This window comes from Myxine glutinosa, chromosome 5, assembly GCF_964187855.1.
Source record: "Myxine glutinosa chromosome 5, kmMyxGlut1.1, whole genome shotgun sequence".
NCBI classification, from domain to species: Eukaryota; Metazoa; Chordata; class Myxini; order Myxiniformes; family Myxinidae; genus Myxine; species Myxine glutinosa.
The window spans coordinates 133,665,014-133,684,149 of record NC_136265.1 but is presented as its reverse complement, the minus strand read 5'-3'; the positions used below and the strand labels follow the sequence as shown (position 1 = coordinate 133,684,149).

General features: G+C 46.6%; 1 protein-coding gene across 2 annotated transcripts in view; it reads left to right on the top strand.

The window, feature by feature from the left end:
* Positions 1-19,136, top strand: part of COX10 (cytochrome c oxidase assembly factor heme A:farnesyltransferase COX10) — a 62,098-nt gene that overhangs the window by 2,103 nt on the left and 40,859 nt on the right. The window contains exons 2-4 of one of the 2 annotated variants that reach the window (XM_078778745.1): positions 3,618-3,766; positions 7,500-7,764; positions 7,948-8,072. In XM_078778745.1, coding sequence (XP_078634871.1) covers positions 3,618-3,766; positions 7,500-7,764; positions 7,948-8,072 — 539 coding nt within the window. Of the gene's footprint in view, positions 1-3,614; positions 3,767-7,499; positions 7,765-7,947; positions 8,073-19,136 lie in introns of those variants that run through there. The other variant, XM_078778746.1, reaches the window with a different exon arrangement.

Sequence of the window (19,136 nt, the reverse complement as noted above, 5' to 3'; positions counted from 1 at the left end):
ATGTTGAAATAGCAAACATCTGTTCCACTTTTCGACTACTACATTCCTTTGAAGTCTCACTTTGATCAATGAAGCGGTTCAAGAGATATAATTTTTAAAAGATTTTCCTTCAATCCAATATAGCTACCAAACCATGTGACGTATGAATTATTTAAGGACAGCATGGTATACGCAAGGCATGGGGAGCATATGTTTGAAGTTTCATTTCGATCTGTTCAGCCGTTCTGGAGGAGTGGCTTTTTAAAGTTTTATTCTTCGAAAAATCATAGTCACCAAACCATGTGAGCTATGGTCGTTGAACGTTTTGTTCATCATGGGTATGCGATCATGCATGTAATGTTTTGCCTCGATCTGTTTACCCATTTTGGAGAAAAAGGGTTTTTAATGGTTTTAAAAAGTTTTTGTGTTAAAGAAAATATGGCGGCCGAACCACGTGACCGATGACGTCATTTTTTTTTCTCCACTAATTTATTCCTCGGTGACGCTCAAGAAATTTCATCTTGATCAGATGAAGTTTTGTACTCGTCGAATTATGACGTCATAATGGAGGCACCTATGACATCATCATTAACATATTTTATTCCCCATGGAGAGTTCTTTACAATGAGCCATGTCTCAATTTTTTTGGTTCATGAGTTATCAAACAGAGTGACCACTGTATTCGTCATGGGTGTGTGTTTGTCTGTCTGTCTGTCCGCAGCATAACTACCCAATGATATCATCCGATCTTGATGAAACTTGGGTGGGAGGTTGATATCATGATCCAGTTGTGTCCTGCCTAGAGTGGGCGTATTGCGCCCATTGTGGGTGGAGCCACGCCCGAAAAAGATGTCTTTTTAGGGGGTAATCAATTTCAAGCTACATCTTCTCCGAGGGAGTTGGTGGAATCTGACCGGGGTTTCGATAGTTGGTTAGGCCAATGTCATGTGTCTAGCCCCACAGAGCTCGATTTTTCATTTTCGTCCCAAGGTCAAGGTCACAAGGTCACGAAATTTAGAAAAGTCTATTTTTGATGGTTTTATTACATTGTTCGCTTCCTCATAGAGTGAAATGTCGTGCATGATCTTATATTATCACATACATCATGAAATACAAGTTTTCCAACAAATTTCAGAATCCTCGACCTTTGACCTTTGAAGGTCACAAAGGTCAAAGTTTCAAAGTTGTCGGAATTGAACCGAATTTTCGGTATTGTGTAGCTAACTAACCTCATAACTGATTATACATTATTTTCTATCTCATTTCAAGGTCAGTAACCTTCGTTTTGACATTTCCGTGCCTGGCCTGTCCTGGCCTGTTTCGGTTATAGTCCGTCCTTTGTCATTGAATACCGCTCGCTCGTGAACCATCGTCGTCTCCTGACTTGTCTATTCAGCGTTTTTCGGAGATATAGAGGTGCAACGTTTTTTGGTTTTTCCAAGATGGCGGCAGAACCACGTGATCGATGACGTCATAATTCTTTTTTTCCTCCACCAGTTTTTGCCGACATGGCTCTCAAGAAATTTCATCTTGATTGGATGAAGTTTTGTACTTGTCCAATTATGACGTCATAATGGATGCACCCATGACATCATCATTAACATATTTTATTCCCCATGGACAGTTCTCTTAAAGAGAGCATATTTCCGCCAGGCTGAACAGTTTAAGTTTTGTATCCCACTGATAGGCCGGATCTGGATTCGGACCTGAACCAAAATATAATCGGCTTGTTCTTGTCACCAAACTAACTCGTCTACCAAGTTTTGTCATTATGTCGTCCACAAGTTTTTGAAACGTCGTGCTATATATCGTTTTTGGCTGCATCTCCAAATGGTGAAGAATCACTTGGAGATTAAAAAATATTCTCATATCCGGATCTGCATTCAATCTTCACCAATATTGCAATCACACATCATATTCAATCACACACCCAATCACACACCCAACTCGTCCACAAAGTTTCGTCTGAATCTATCGATAAATTTTTGAGATATCATGATATACATCGTTTTTTTTCTCCCATCTCTCAGTGGTGAAAATTCACATGAAAATTTTTTGGATCCAGATCTTCACGAAAATCTAAGTATTGTGGCCTTGTCACATACTCAACATCTCCACCAAATTATTTCCATCTCCACTCAACATCTCCACCAAATTATGGGTGAAAACATAACCTCTATCCACCTTCAGTTGCAGAGGGAATAAAATCGTACAACTTAAAGGATATTAATATACAAAATAATGTCTTCTCAGAGAAGTGACGTCACTTTTTCTTCAGTCACCAGTTTACAGTGATAGGATCTCTCGAAAGCCATGGCTGATAGAGAAAAGCTGTACCAGAATCTCATTCAAGCTTAATATGGGAAAGCTCACCAAGAAACGTCCAAAAAGGATATTTAGCTCACAGTTGCTAAAATTTGGACTGAAAGGAAAAAAAAAACCTCCCCATGCATTGTGTAATTGTTGAGTGACCCCTTTCTCAAGATATTCATTTTTATGTCTATTGGTTATTTACCACAGTTATATTTGAAAAGCGTCGTCGATTAGCCCTTAACAACAAAGCCGTGTCGGCTGCTGGAAATATGGAGATCACGTATCTCCTGGTCATGCGGAGAGGAACGCTTGCGGGTTATGTCCGTGTGCGGGCCATACAAGCCTGAAATTTTACGAGAGCACTTTTTTCCCCAGGTGCGGAGTATACAAGGGGTCACATTATTTGCGTAAAAATGTGGGAGTCTCTATCGGTAACAACACCGGTTCACATACAAACATGACAAATTAACCTAACGTGTCCCTAGTTACATTGGAGAGATCTAACCTACTCAAGCACATGGACCATGCTATTCTTATCACATTCCAGCTATGGATCCCCCCTTGTATAAAACATTTTTTTTTTTTTTTAATTTATCTTTAACTCCCACAAGCAAATGAGATCAGACACTTAACTTAAGCCAACTCGGGATGATTGGCAGATAATGCGGCTTGAAAATCAGGAAATATTGCACCAAGTATCATCCACAAACCAGTGACAATGATTCTGTGACTTAGGCCGGTCCAACACATTAAATATTTCAAGGTTTTTGACAATTTGGTATAAATGATGTGCAAAACACAAATTATAATACGTCATTGTACTTGATAAGTATTTTGTAGACGAAAAATGGATCAAATCAACATTCTCTGTATAACGAAAACGTTTGTAATGTTTGGAGCAGTGCATTTGATGAATTTGTTGTAATTCTTACTAAAAGGCTTTTGTTTTATTTCGGGTGAGAGGAAGCCCAGAACGAGGTGCAGGAGGACGCGACGCATCTTGCTTTGTTGTCTTGTCACACATCCAGTTGGTGATCCATCATTTGAAGAGCTTCCAAGCTGCAGGGCAGGAAATGCGATTAGCTAAATTGACCAGTGTTAAGTCATTGACCCCCATGGTTGTGAAAGAAGAAGTTGCAGTATATGAAGAGCAAACCTCAATATTGCAGAGGTAGACATCATTATCTAAAAGAGTTATTTCTAGAAGATGTTACCTTCTCAAAGAATTGAGGAAGTTATGGAAGAAGATTGTTGAAAAGTTGGAATGCCATGATGCTTAGCTGATCTACTTTGTCGTATTGTCCTTCCCCTGTTTGTGCTGACAGGCTCCTATGGTGTTCGACTATTTTGTCACTGGACCCTTCCTGCTCAGAGATTGCTGCAATGGATGGGTGCTGGCAAAATGACTGCTGGCGTGCGCCAAGCGTCCGGCAAGTTGTTCAGACTGCGCCCGATTTTTGCACCTGCACAAGGGGTATGAGCTGCGGATGGGATGGCTTAGCTGTTCCGTTGTGTCCTGGACGTCTTCGTTGATTATAATGGGAATAATTGAAGTGGCGTTTGTATTCTCGCACGACAAAACTGTACCTCGGCCTTTCGACACTTAGTATGGGACCTTTGTTGTAACATGCCGAATCCTCTCGTACTCGCCTCTGGGGAAAGGAATCGTGTGGATGTGCCATTGTGCCAATCTAATATAATGTCACGCAATGTATTCACCCACAGATCTTACATGGTCATACTCATGACTGAATCAGTGTGCGTCTTAAAAAAAAACTATCCTCAAATTGCAACATTATTGTTAAATGAGACACCTCTTTGGTATCTGGCATTGGCATCATTTCCAGACACACTTTATTTATTTATTTGGTTGTTTGTTTTGTTCATTTATTTCCTTTTTTGTCTTATTTTTATTTGCAGTGTTTGATATTTCATCCGACAGGATGGTTCAGAGGCAGCACACCGGAAGGTTGATTTTTGACCTTTTTAGTGTGGGATTGAATGGGTATTAAGCCGGGTGTCCCATCTGCTGCCTTCCCAAGATTCCATGGAGTTTTTCATGATATGGAGGTGAATTACCACTGGCGTCCTGTGAAAATTCCAAAAGTCCTCCCCTGAATACCTCTGGGAAGGCTAGGGCAAACCACCCAATGTAATATTTGAAGTGGGACTGCTTTGGCAGCATTGAATCTGCCCATCAGCAGAGCACTAGGGTGGACTATTGAAAAGGGCAACATTTGATCATGCCAAGATTTTCTTCGTAATATTGTTGTGGAATTTCCTTATATTGCCTGTAACACAGTTATTTTTAATAGGTATTAAAAAATAATGGGTTAATTCATTTAACATTGAGCAGCACATCTTTATTTATGACACGTACATTCAAGCAAAATCACGAAGGAGAGTACAGAGAGCATTTCAAAGAACATTCCCAGCATCTCGTGGACCTGCTTACAAAACAATATAGGTATAGTTGCGAGAGATGAAAGATAATGGCTCATTACAAAATGCGAATGAAGTTCGTTCTGCACGGCATCTTCGTGTTTGTGTCCTGAGACTATTGACGCTGTACGGCAATGCATTGAGAGAATTCCTCGCAAATCAACAAGACGACTCTCAGCTTAAACAGGAAACAGTCGCACATCAGTGCAATGAATACTGAGGAAAGACATTGGGCTTTTTCCTTCAAAATTCATCTTTTCCAGAGACCTCTGTAACTGCTTTTCCTGAAGCTGGGTGAGCGGAGAGGAGGCGGGATGCCAGGTGAGCAGAGGGGGGGGGGCGGAAAGCTGGGTTGGGAGAGGGGGGGGACCCTGGGTGCGGAGAGAGTGGGGGGATGTTGGTTGAGCAGAGGGTGGGGGATGCTGGTTGAGCAGAGGGTGGGGGATGCTGGTTGAGCAGAGGGTGGGGGATGCTGGTTGAGCAGAGGGTGGGGGATGCTGGTTGAGCAGAGGGTGGGGGATGCTGGTTGAGCAGAGGGTGGGGGATGCTGGTTGAGCAGAGGGTGGGGGATGCTGGTTGAGCAGAGGGTGGGGGATGCTGGTTGAGCAGAGGGTGGGGGATGCTGGTTGAGCAGAGGGTGGGGGATGCTGGTTGAGCAGAGGGTGGGGGATGCTGGTTGAGCAGAGGGTGGGGGATGCTGGTTGAGCAGAGGGTGGGGGATGCTGGTTGAGCAGAGGGTGGGGGATGCTGGTTGAGCAGAGGGTGGGGGATGCTGGTTGAGCAGACGATGGAGGGGGAGGGGGGGGCGTTGGGTGACCAGACGATAAGGAGGGGGGATGGAGGGGTGACGCCGGGTGAGCAAACGATGGGGGGACGGGGGGGGGGGTGTGTTCGCTGGAGCACGCAGAGTCTTGAAATGAGAAAAAAATGAGTGAGACGCTGGCGAGAGCAGAGATGGGGCGAGACGCTGGCGAGAGCAGAGATGGGGCGAGACCCTGGCGAGAGCAGAGGTGGGGCGAGACACTGGCGAGAGCAGAGGTGGGGCGAGAAGCTGGCGAGAGCAGAGATGGGGCGAGACGCTGGCGAGAGCAGAGATGGGGCGCGACGCTGGCGAGAGCAGAGATGGGGCGCGACGCTGGCGAGAGCAGAGATGGGGCGAGACGCTGGCGAGAGCAGAGATGGGGCGAGACGCTGGCGAGAGCAGAGATGGGGCGAGACGCTGGCGAGAGCAGAGATGGGGCGAGACGCTGGCGAGAGCAGAGATGGGGCGAGACGCTGGTGAGAGCAGAGATGGGGCGAGACGCTGACGAAAGCAGAGATGGGGCGAGATGCTGGCGACAGCAGAGATGGGGCGAGACGCTGGTGAGAGCAGAGATGGGGCGAGACGTTGGCGAGAGCAGAGATGGGGCGAGACGCTGGCGAGAGCAGAGATGGGGCGAGACGCTGGCGAGAGCAGAGATGGGGCGAGACGCTGGCGAGAGCAGAGATGGGGCGAGACGCTGGCGAGAGCAGAGATGGGGCGAGATGCTGGCGAGAGCAGAGATGGGGCGAGACGCTGGCGAGAGCAGAGATGGGGCGAGATGCTGGCGACAGCAGAGATGGGGCGAGACGCTGGCGACAGCAGAGATGGGGCGAGACGCTGGCGACAGCAGAGATGGGGCGAGACGCTGGCGAGAGCAGAGATGGGGCGAGAGCAGAGGTTGGGCGAGACGCTGGCGAGAGCAGAGATGGGGTGAGACGCTAGGGAGAGCAGAGATGGGGCAGGACGCTGGGGAGAGCATACATGGGGCGCGACGCTGGGGAGAGCAGAGAGGTTGTATAATACTCGTATATATTTGAAATTCCTGCCAGAATTGGAAGAACTTGTCGTTATTGATTTTGGCACGATGTTTTGGCATGCTGACGAACCGACCTCACCGCTCATGTAAAGTGCTGCTATTACAGTACATTATTTCTTGTTGTATGGTATGTGTGGTTTATGTATTTTCTTATTCCATAATACCATTTCATCTAGCTCTGTCACACACAAAATAGTGCTTTGTGCTCCCAACATTACTGGGACAAGAAAGGCACTTGAATTAGCAAGTCTGCCCAGTAAATTGTCCTAAATTGATTCGGTGGAAGGTTTCAGGTTAAATGCAAGTATGTCGATGGAAGCAGTGTGTGCCGCCTGTGTTCACAGCAGTTGAAAAGTTTTTTTTCCCCACGATTAAGTTTAACTTAACGCTCACCTGGAAATATAACGGTTCTCCTAATTGCACCGTTTTCCCAAGTTGCCGTTTCACGAACATGTCAAATGACTGTGAAGTGGAGACGGAGGGCCGGAGGGTTCATGTTTCCTTTGCCAATCTTATGGTTTGTCAAACCAATTGCAAATATAGTAGTTTCCCATTCTGCCATTGAAAACGTTGCTTTTTCACCCTGGTGGGATATATATATATATATAATTTTTATGATGGAAGGAGGTGGTGGGGGGGGGGGGGGGGGGAAATACGTACTACATGCTATGGAGTGCCTAATATTTTTATTTATTTGGTAAGAAAGTTTGTGCTTGTGGGAAGGTATCACACTAAAACAACATTATGAAACGATATCAGTCCATGGAACGTATCTGCCCATCATAATGCGAATCGGCAGTCTATTGTAAGTTACAACAGAAGCGGTTTTGTTTTGTTATTGAAGGAGATCTTCATGGTTTTGGCAGCAGAGAGGATATGAGATCGCGATTGATTGATTGATTGATGTTGTGCGTTGTGTTTGTACAGCTGATGGTATTCAGCCGAGATGGCAGAGGCTCCAGCACACTTCAGGCAGTACAAACTCGCCCTTTGCCTGCAGTTGATAATGGGTCGACCGTTGCGCCCGGTCCCAAAGGGGCAGAGAGTGATGGGAGTGCTGCAAGAAGGAATGGTAGTGAGACCGAAATGGAGGAAAATCCAGAGGACGGTCGGAAAAAGTGGTCCGAGATGCGCATTGACCTTGGAATGCTGCCAGGGATCTATGCTCGCCTTTCCAAGATCCGACTCACTGGTGAGGTTACTCTGAAAATGTTTTTTTGCAACTTGGTTGTGGGCATACATCAGCATACTTAGGGTAATTGATCGACGAATAATGTCAGACATTTTCGTATCACATTGCCTTTGGCTCTACCAATTTATTATACAATTGCGCCCTCTCCCATTTCCCTGAACTCTTCCCAATCCTATCATCTAGGGCTTGTGGTCATTACAGCTGCAGCAGGCTTTGGTATGGCCCCCGTGCCCTTTGACCCTGTACTCCTATTGGCTGCTTCTCTGGGCACTGGGCTTACCTCCTGTTCTGCCAATACCATTAACCAGGCAAGAACCTGTACCTGTTGTATGTTGATTTGAGGGTAAAGGGTAACTTGTGTACAAGAGCAGAGGTGGGAAGAGGGTATGAGACTGGGAGTTTGGGTGGTGAAGATGTAGTGAGAATAGATCGAGCACTATTATCATAATTATTGTCAATGTCATTATTGTTCTTATGAATTCAGGTTTTTGAGATGGAATTGGGCTGCTTGAAACATGCCATTGATTGGTGGAATGGGAGACAAAGACCATAACCTGTGAAACATGACGAGGGCAAATTGTTTCGTTTATAGCAAAGTATGTCATATCAAATGCACGATTCCATAAAGGAAATCTTGGAAATTCCAAAAAGGAAAATGAAATCGTGATTTTTTTTGTTGTTGTTATCAGCCATGTAGCTTTAAATGTGTGCAAAGGGAATCTGAATCAGCTGTGAAATGAGGTATTCTGGAATGATGGATTTAATCAACAAAAATATGTGTGTGTGTGTGATGATATCAATAGCAGCAACGTACTTGCGTGGACATGCTCTCGAGTATTGCGATTTATCATCTCAAGACGATGCACCCTTTATATTCGGACATTCCAATGTTTTTGGGGGGACAGTGGGACACGTTTCAAATTAAAAAGCTTAAATTTTGAAAACTGTTGTCATACAGTGCATTCAGAAAGTATTCAGACCCCATCACTTTTTTCACATTTTGTTATGTTGCGGCCTTATGCTGGAATCGTTTAAATTAATTTTTTCCCTCATCAATCTACACTCGATACCCGATAATGACAAAGAGAAAACAGGATTTTAGAAAGTTTTGCAAATTTATTAAAAAGAAAAAACTGAAATATCACATCGACTTAAGTATTCAGACCCTTTGCTATGACACTTGAAATTTAGCTCAGGTGCCTCCCATTTCTCTTGATCATCTTTGAGATGTTTCTACAGCTTGATTGGAGTCCACCTGTGGTAAATTCAATTGATTGGACATGATTTGGAAAGGCACACACCTGTCTATATAAGGGCTCACAGCTGACAATGCATATCAGAGCAAAAACCAAGCCATGAGGTCGAAGGAACTGCCTGCAGAGCTCAGAGACAGGATTTTGTCGAGCCACAGATCTGGGGAAGCCTACAAAAAAAATTCTGCTGCATTGAAGGTTCCCAAGAGCACAGTGGCCTCCATAATTCTTAAATGGAAGAAGTTTGGAACAACCAGGACTCTTCCTAGACCTGGCAGCCCGGCCAAACTGAGCAATCAGGGGAGAAGGGCCTTGGTAAGAGAGGTGACCAAGAACCCTGTGGTCTCTCTGGCTGAGCTCCAGAGATCCTGTGTGGAGATGGGAGAAACTTCCAGAAGGACAACCATCACTGCAACACTCCACCGATCTGGGCTTTATGGCAGAATGACCAGACGGAAGCCTCTCCTTGGTGAAAGACACATGAAAGCCCGCTTGGAGTTTGCAAAAAAGCACCTAAAGGACTCTCAGACTGTGAGAAACAAGATTCTGTGGTCTTATGAAACCAAGATTGAACTGTTTGGTTTCCCCCCATCCCCCCACCCCCCCTTTCCCATGCCTCCACCCCCAAGCCCTCTCCCTCCCACGGATCTCCCGATGTCCCTGCTCTCCATCTTGTTCTCCCACTCCCTTACACAGGAAAGCCCACATAATCTTGTTCCTCACAGTCAGAGTCCTTTAGGTGCTTTATTGCAAACTCCAAGTGGGCTTTCATGTGTCTTTCACTGAGGAGACGAGTTTCAGCTCTGATCAATTGCTGCCTAGGAAAGATGAACCAGCACTTCGGACAGCCAGCTTCGAGCAGAATCGTGGGAGAGGTCAACACAAAGAGAGCGAGTTTGCTTGCAGGTCAGAGAAGGCGGCCGGATCAGAGTCTTAATGTAATTTTTAAGTCTTAATTTTTCCTCGCATCAACACTTGCAGGTCGGTGAAGAGACAAAGGGCGTCGGCGAAGCGAGAGGGGCGTCGGCGAAGCGAGAGGGGCGTCGGCGAAGCGAGAGGGTCGTCGGCGATGCGAGAGGGTCGTCGGCGATGCGAGAGGGTCGTCGGCGATGCGAGAGGGTCGTCGGCGATGCGAGAGGGTCGTCGGCGATGCGAGAGGGGCGTCGGCGATGCGAGAGGGGCGTCGGCGAAGCGGGAGGGGCGAAAATGCGATGGGCGGGTTTTTTTTATCAGACCCAAAAAGCTTCCAGAATGTTCCACAGCCTCCCATTAGCTGAGGTTGGTCACGTGCGTGCATTAAATCCCCCCCCCCCCCCCCAGGAAGGTTTCATTCCTCCTTCCCTCGTTCATTCGGGTGGTTTCACAACCCATTGGTCGCTTGCTGGTGACATGTCCTTTGCCGTTTGTTGGTCACATGGCCTGTGCTTTCATCACATACACCCCACCTTTAGAATTCAACAAGGTTGCCCAAGTCGTTCCAATGAATGTTGGTTACATTTGAATCGGTGCGACTCCGACGATTCTAACATCTAACAGATGTAATCTCATCCTACAGAATACAATATAGAATCGTTCGCTACTACATGGTAAATTTATTCAACTGCTTTTTTTTGTTTTGTTTTGTTTTGTTTTGTATACAAGATCGAGGCTCGTGAAAGAGCGAACATTAATCACACAGAAAGACAAACAGACACACAAAACAAATAACATCGGGAGCGGTAGACAAGATGGGGAGAGAGGGGGAAGGACACAAACACAACATTTGAGAGCAGGGACCGAGAGACATGGAGAGATCGAGAGAACTGTGGGAGGGGGAGGGCTTTGGGGGGAAGGCATGGGAAGGGGGGGGGTGGGAGAGGTATAAAACGTATGGACACTGCCAAGACTTCCAGGAAAGAAGTTGGAATTTCAAACAAGGTGGATCTGGGGTGAATTAGTGGGGGTAGAAAAGATCAAGGTTTTGGATGGGGGAAGATAAGAGATGGTGGTGAACAGCTGTTTTGAAGACCTGGAGGGAGGAGTGTGATTGAAGTGAGTATGGGAGTTTGTTCCAGAGGCGGGAGAAAAGAGGAATGAAAGAGTGAAGGTGAGCAGAGAGCCGAGATTTCGGCAGTTTAACCATCAGAGGGTGGCTGGCAGATCTTGTGCGACCTGTAGGAATATTTGGGGGACAGAGCACAGAGAGAGCTGGGGGAGCAAGGCCGGAGAGGAGTCGGTAGAAGACAGAAAGACCACCTACCTGCCTGCGGTGAGTGAGTGAAAGGCCCACAGAGATAGCTTCATCGCGGGAGATTCCAATGATTCTGAAAGCTTTGGATTCAACAGCGTGAAGCCGAGCCAGGTGTGAGGCAGGAGCACCAGCCCATAGGGGAGAACAGTATTCCATTGAGCTGCGGATGAAAGCCTTGTATGTGGTGAGGAGCTCAGGTGTGCCGAGGAAGGACTTCGCACGACGGAGGATGCCCAGTCGGCGACTGGCTTTGGAGGCCAGCTTGGAAATGTGGTTTTCCCAAGAAAGATCATGGCAGATGGTGAGACCGAAAAGCTTTAACGACAGAACTTCTTGGAGAGGATTGTTGAGAAAGTAGATGGGAGGGTTGTCCAGTCGATCTTTTCGGAGAGACATAGTAAGAGTGTGAGATTTGTCAGGATTGAAAGACATGTTCCACATGTTTGACCAGTCTGTGATTTTGTCCAGGTCTTCAGAGAGTGAGGAGGCTGCAGACTGCCGATCTGAGGGAAGAGGAATGGAGCGGCAGAGAGTGGAGTCATCAGCAAAGAGATACAGAGGATTTTCCAGAGAGTCGGAGAGATCATTGATAAAGACCAGAAAAAGCACAGGGCCCAGCACACTGCCTTGGGGAACTCCAGCCTGAACGGGAAGGGGAGATGAGAGAAATCCATTCAGGGCCACACGTTGACTACGACCAGAGAGGAAGTCCGCAAGCCATGCATGGAGATTTCCATGGATACCATAGGAGGAGAGTTTGGTGAGCAGAGCTGGGTGCCAGACCGTATCGAAGGCACGTGATATGTCAAGGGAGACAGCTCTGATTTCCTGTTTGGCATTGAGGACCTCCATCCATTGTTGAGACAGCAGAAGCAGCATGTCCAGAGTAGAGTGACCTGGTCTGAAACCAAATTGATGATCAGAGATCAAGCCATTGGAGAAGAGGAAAGATTTCATATCTGAAGCAATGATGGATTCCATGACTTTGCTGATAATTGGGAGCAGGCTGATTGGTCTGTAGTTGCAAGGATCTGTTTTTGCACCTTTTTTGTGTAAAGCGGTAATGTTTGCTGATTTCCAGGATGCTGGCAGATGACCTTGAGCAAAAGATAGGGTGAAAAGAACAGAGAGAGGGTGAGATAGAGCGGCAGAGCAGGATTTTAGGACCCGTGGGCTGATGCCATCTGGTCCAGTTGCAGAATCAGAGTCGAGGTTTGACAAAAACTCCGCCACCTTGTCAGGAGAGAAGGTCACAGAGTCCAGGAGCAGTTTGGTTCGACTGGGAAAGGTGGGAACAGATAGAGATGGGTTTGGGACTAAGGATTTTGAGGCAAACACAGAGTTGAGGCATTCGGCTTTGTCACGTGCGATGTCAACTGTGTGGCCATTTGAGGTAAGGGAGGGGATGGAGGGGGAACAAACACCAGAAACGGATTTGACAAGACGCCACCAGGATTTGGAGGAAGGAGACAGGTTTGAGAGTTCATTCTTGAGTGAGGAGAGATAGTGCTTCCTGGCACTCCTGAGGGTAGACACACACTTGTTCCGAGCTTGGTGGAAGGAACTGAGATTTCCTTCAGTTGGATTAGCCTTCCAAGAGGCAAAGGCAAGTTGTTTCAGGGCAACTGCCTCACCACAAGATTCAGTGTACCATGGACGGGAGGAAGGGTAAGACAACTGAAGGCGAGATGGGATAAATCTATGCATGAGAGAGATCAGTTTGCTTTGGAAGAATTCCCAGGAAGAATTGATGTCAGAGGCAGTGGAGATGGGAGACCAATCCAGACGATTGATGGCTGCTTGAAGACCGTCCCAGTCGGCCTGAGTGAAATGCCAGACTCGTCGACGCTGAGGAGGCTCTCTGAGAATGGCCAGAGAGATGTCCACTTTAACAAGCACATGATCAGAAGAACCGATTGGAGCAGAAGAAGAGCAGCAGACATTAGCAGGGAAGTTAGTCATAACCAAGTCTAGAAGAGAAGATACTCCATTTGCTGAGATCCGGGTCGGGAAATTGACAGATTGTGTCAATCCCAGTGAGTCACAGAAGTCCTTTGCTGAGGTGCCATGACTGGTGAGAGAGGAACCCACACCCAACCAGCTGGCATGATGACAATTGAAGTCACCACATATGAGGAAGAGAGAGTTGGGATGAGTGGATAGAAGTTGGTCCATGTTGTCAGACAGTGAAATGTAGATGGAGTCATCACTGTTTGGGGGACGGTACAGAACACATATGAACAAAAGGTGGGAGCGGAGAGGAAGCCGTAGCCAGAGGTACTCCTGGGGGTGAGGAGGAGAGAGGGCAGTGCAAGGAGAGTGAGGAAGAGAGTTTTTGATAAAGATAGCCACCCCACCACCAGGCCGAGGCTCAGGTCTATCATACCGGAGGAGGGAGTAACCAGGAAGAGATATTAAGGAATCAGAGACATCTTGAAGGAGGAAAGTCTCTGTTAAGCAGATCAAGTCTGGATTGTCAGAAGCAACCTGTATGGAGTTGCTTCTGTGTGATTATGGAGTTGGTTATGTGATTATGGAGTATGGAGTTGAACAGTAGATCCGTCATCTGTGTGATTAATGTTCGCTCTTTCACGAGCCTCGATCTTGTATACAAAAAAAAAAAAAAAAGTAGAGACACATTCAATTACACCACCCCCATACCAAATAAATAAATAAATAACAAGTAGAGATACATGGTGATAGAAACTGCTGATAGAAACAAACATTCTAAGATCTAATCTTCTCGATAGTGATCATGCTGTATGCAATCTAACATTTGTATATTCATGGTAGACGTGTTATAAATAATTATCGCTGGCATAGTAGACAAGTTTTTCCTCACATTCAGATTGTATAGCAAAATCGGCACTAGACCTCAGTTGGTTAGATGTTATGTTACAGGCATTAGCTTTGTCATTTCACAGATTGAGTCTTTTTGGAGCCTTTATCAGTCGCCCTCTTCGAGAGTAAATGGGGGTTTTGCGTGAAGGAGACTCGACGACCTCGTCAGTATATTTGGGAATCCCAGCTGGCGACGGGGATGGTGGAGGCCCGCTGAGCCTCCCTGTTGGCGTGCTAACTCGCTCGTTCGCTATAGACGGAGAAATTGGGGTTTCCTCACCAGTGTCGCACCCTGGATACTGTTGCCCCATGGGCATGATATATTATCCCTCTCGTGCACAGAGGTACTATCTCCAGGGGGTGCCGAATGGCGAATTGACACAGTAGTCTCCTGGCCGTCAGGGAGTCTAACGTGAGCATACTCAGGATTGGCATCGATAAGTTCCACTTCGTCCACCCTTGGTTCATACTTGCTCAGGCGTACAGGGTGCTTCATGAGCACAGTGCCAGGATAACCCAACCAGGTACGCACAGAGTGGCCGCTGTTGCATCGGCGCTGATAGGCAAACAGTCGTTCGTGCGGAGTGGCATTAGAGTATGTGAAAAGCAGTGAGCGTATGGAATGCAGAGCGTCAGGAAGGAAAACCTCCCACTGTCCAATCATCAGTCCTCGCGAATTCAGAGCCAAAGTCACACTATTCCAGATGATGCCATTATATCTTTCCACCAATCCATTACCTCGAGGGTTGTAGCTCGTAGTTCGGCTGGTGGCAATGCCGCGTCCATGTAGAAACTGTTTGAGTTAATCAGACATATGAAGCATGAACCTCGGTCTGAATGTATATAGGAAGGCAAACCAAAGACAGTGAATAGTTGAGAGAGACATTTCATGACCGTTGCTGAAGTCATGTCAACTCATGGGAAGGCAAACGGGAACCTTGAGAATTCGTCAACAATTGTTAGCATGCAACGATTGTTTGTGTCTGAAGGTAGAGGCCCTATGAAGTCAATGTTTAGCCTCTCGAAGGGTGAAGTAGCTTTGATCATTGTGCCTGGAGCAGCCGTATGGAATCTGGGTTTGAGTTCAGCACAAACTGGACAAGAAGCACTCATTCTTTTAACATCCTCGATGGAAAAAGGTAGATTGTGACAGCGTACAAAGTGAGCCATCCTTGTTATTACTGGATGGCATAACGAATTATGGAGGTCTTGTAGGGTCTTGCCAGTAATTGCTGAACAGTAGATCCGTCAAAAGGTGTCTGCTGCAGTATTGTCTTTTCCATGTCGATAAACAATGCCGTAGCTATAGCAAGACAATTCAATGCGCCATCTCATTATTTTGTCGTTCTTAATTTTCCCAGCGTTTTTACCATCAAACATAAATGCAACAGCCCTTTGGTCAGTAACGAGTTGAAAGTGATTGCCCAGCAAATAATGTCTCCATCTACATAGTGCCTCTGCAATGTCGTAGCCTCCTCTACTGCCGAATGTCGCTGTTCAATACCAGAGTGAGTTCTCGAGAAAAATGCAATGGGTTGGCCAGACTGATTAAGCATTGCGGCGATTGCATGATCTGAAGCGTCAGTTTCCACAATGAACGGTATGGTACTGTCAATTGCCATTACCACCGAGTTCGCGATGTCGTCCTTGAGACTTTTGAAAGCCTCTACGGTAGCCATTGGTAATGGGAAACTTCGACATTGCACGAGAGGACAAATTTTCTCAGAATATCGGGTAATCCATTGCGAGTAGTGTGCAAACATACCCATTATGCGACGCAATGACGGAATATCATGAGGAGGTTGTCGTTCCCGAAGGGGGCGCAGGCGTTCCGGATCGGGCCTTGATCATGCCGTTGGCTATCGTATAGCCGAGTAAATCAATAGTCTTTGCAGAAAACACACATTTGTCATAGTTGAATGTCAGGTTATACTTTCTGGTGATATTTGGGAACTTGTCCAAATTTGCATCATGCTCTACCTGATTATTTCTGCACACCATGACATTATCCACGTAAGCATAGGTGTCCTTCAGATTTTCCTCCGAAATTATGTTGTCTATAATTCGTTGCAACTTGCTACCCCATTAGTAACTTCGAATGGAATTCTGCGGAACTGATAAAGTCTCTGACCCGCCTCAAATGCTGTATAGGGTTTGTCTTTTTCCGCAATAGGAATCTGATGGTTGGCCGCTACGCAATTCAATTGTACTGAATACTTGGTATTTAGCTACATTTCCTACCATCTCGTCTATGCGTGGCAATAGATATGCATCGAGTTGAGTGTATCGATTGATCGTTTGCGAGTAGTCAACAACCATTCGTCTTTTATGGTTCCGATTTGTTGTCACCAGTACTTTTGCGCGCCATGGCGAATCGCTGGGTTCTATGATTTCCTCATCGAATAGGCTCTTGGCTTTAGATGTGATGAACTTAGCATCGGCGTTAGTATATCGCCGCGACTTGATGGCTATTGGTTTGCAATCAGGAGATAAATTTGCAAATAGTGAGGGTGGCAATACTGTAGCGTGGCAATACTGTTCGGGAACTGAGTGGCGTGCTGATGAGGAGGAGAGTGTCGCTGAAGCTGAAGGGAAAGGTGTATGCTGCATGTGTGAGAAGTGTTATGATTTATGGGAGCGAGACATGGGTAATGAACATAGAGCAGCAACGAAGGCTGGAAAGGGTGGAAATGCGAATGGTTCGATGGATGTGTGGAGTATCGTTGAGAGAGAGGAAGACAAATGATGAATTGCGAAAGATGATGGGATGATGGGATGATGGGAATAAAAAAAAACATTGCCTCAAAAAGAGAACCATGACAATAACAACTACATGTGGGCAGGGTACAGCCCGAAGTGGAGATCGGTTTCTGAGGTTTGGGACATGGAATGTAGGGACAATGACAGGGAGATCAGGAGAAGTGGTGGAAGTATTGGTCAGAAGAAGAGTGGACATATGTTGTGTGCAAGAGACGAGATGGAAGGGAAGTGGTGTGAGAATGGTGAAGGCTAGGCAGGGACAGAAATACAAGTTTGTGTGGCAAGGGTGCCTGGAGGGCGTGAATGGTGTTGGTGTCCTGTTTTCTGAGGAGTTTGTAGACAGTGTGGTGAGTGTGACTAGAGTGAGTGATAGGTTGATGATGGTGAAAATGATGATTGGAAAGCTCTTGGTGAACGTCATCTCGGGATATGCTCCGCAGGTTGGTCGGAGCAATGAAGAGAAGGACAAGTTCTGGTGTGCGATAGAGAAGCTGATGGAAAACGTGAAAGATGAGGAAGTTGTTGTGGTAGGAGGAGACCTAAATGGACATGTGGGAAGGAGTATGGATGGTTTTGAAGGAGTTCATGGGGGTTATGGATATGGTGTGAGAAATGGAGAAGGTGAAAGGATTTTGGAGTTTGCTGATGGAGCTGATTTGTTGATTTGTAACACTCAGTTCCAGAAAGAGGATAATAAGCTTGTTACATACACGTCAGGTGGGTCGACGACAACCGTTGACTACCTGATGGTGCGTAGGCGAGATAGGGGGCACCTCCGAGACACAAAGGTGATCCCGGGGGAGGAGGCTGTTTCACAGCACCACTTGGTTGTCTGCGACGTAAGGGTGAAAGGTGCGAGGAGAGCTCGGCGGGTGAAGTACCAACCGAGAATGAAGGTGTGGAGGTTGAAAGAGGTGACAGTAAGGGAGGCATTAAAAGAGAGGCTGAGTAGGGTCGAGGATGATGTGGTTGAGCTTGAAAGTGGTTGGATGTCAATGAAAGCTAGTCTGTTGGGAGCCGTTGGTGAGGTATGTGGATGGACAAAAGGACCACCAAGGCACTCGGAAACATGGTGGTGGGATGATGAAGTTGGAAAGACGATTGACGAGAAGAGGAAGAAGTTCAAGGAGTGGCAGAAGGCGAAGGGTACGGGAGCAGAAACAGCAGAGCATGAAAGTTATAAGGCAGCCAGGAAGGCTGCAAAGAAAGAGGTAGCAAAGGCGCAGGAGGCATGTAGGAAAATGTTCGGAGAACGCTTGGATTCGGAAGAGGGTCAGAGAGCGGTATTCAGGATTGCAAAGCAGATAGCGAAAGAGAGGTGTGATGTGATGGGGGTGAGCTGCTTGAAGGATGAAGTGGGACAAATCGTTGTCGACCCAGATGGAATTAAAGGAAGATGGAAAAGATATATGGAAATGCTGTTGAATACAGAGAATGAATGGGATGGCAACATAGAGAGTAACCCAGTTTTAGGACCTGCAGAGAAGATAACTGAGAAGGAAGTTGAGGAAGCGATAAAAGCAATGAAGGGTAGAAAAGCGGGAGGGCCGACGGGAGTTGTGGGAGATATGTTGAAGGCAGCAGGAAGTTGGGGTGTGAAGAGAATGACAGAGATCTGTAATCTGGTGGTGAAAGAAGGCCGCATTCCAGTGGATTGGGAACTGAGTACCCTCGTCCCTCTATACAAGGGGAAAGGTGACCCTCTGGAGTGTGGCTCGTACCGAGCGATGAAGTTATTGGAGCATGGAATGAAGGTATTGGAAAGGGTGTTGGAGAGGAGGATAAGGAAGAAAGTGAAGATCGACGAAATGCAGTTTGGATTTATGCCAGGAAGAGGAACGACAGACGCGCTTTTCATTGTGAGGCAGTTGCAGGAGAAGTACATGGAGAAGAGGAAGAAGTTGTTTCTTGGGTTTGTTGATCTGGAGAAAGCATTCGATCGGGTTCCACGCAAAGTATTGACATGGGCATTGAGGAAGTTAGGAGTGGAGGAATGGTTGATCAGAGTAGTGATGGCAATGTACAAAAGAGCACACACAGCTGTAAGGACGAAGGACGGGAACAGTGGTGAGTTTGAGGTGAAGGTGGGAGTGCATCAGGGGTCGGTACTAAGTCCACTACTATTTGTAGCTGTGATGGAGGTGCTGGCTCAGAACGTAAAGGAGGGTTTACCGTGGGAGTTGTTGTATGCAGATGATCTGGTGTTGATTGCGGAAAGTATGGATGGACTGAAGGAAAAGATGAACACGTGGAAGGAATGTATGGAGACAAAAGGTCTGAAGGTGAAT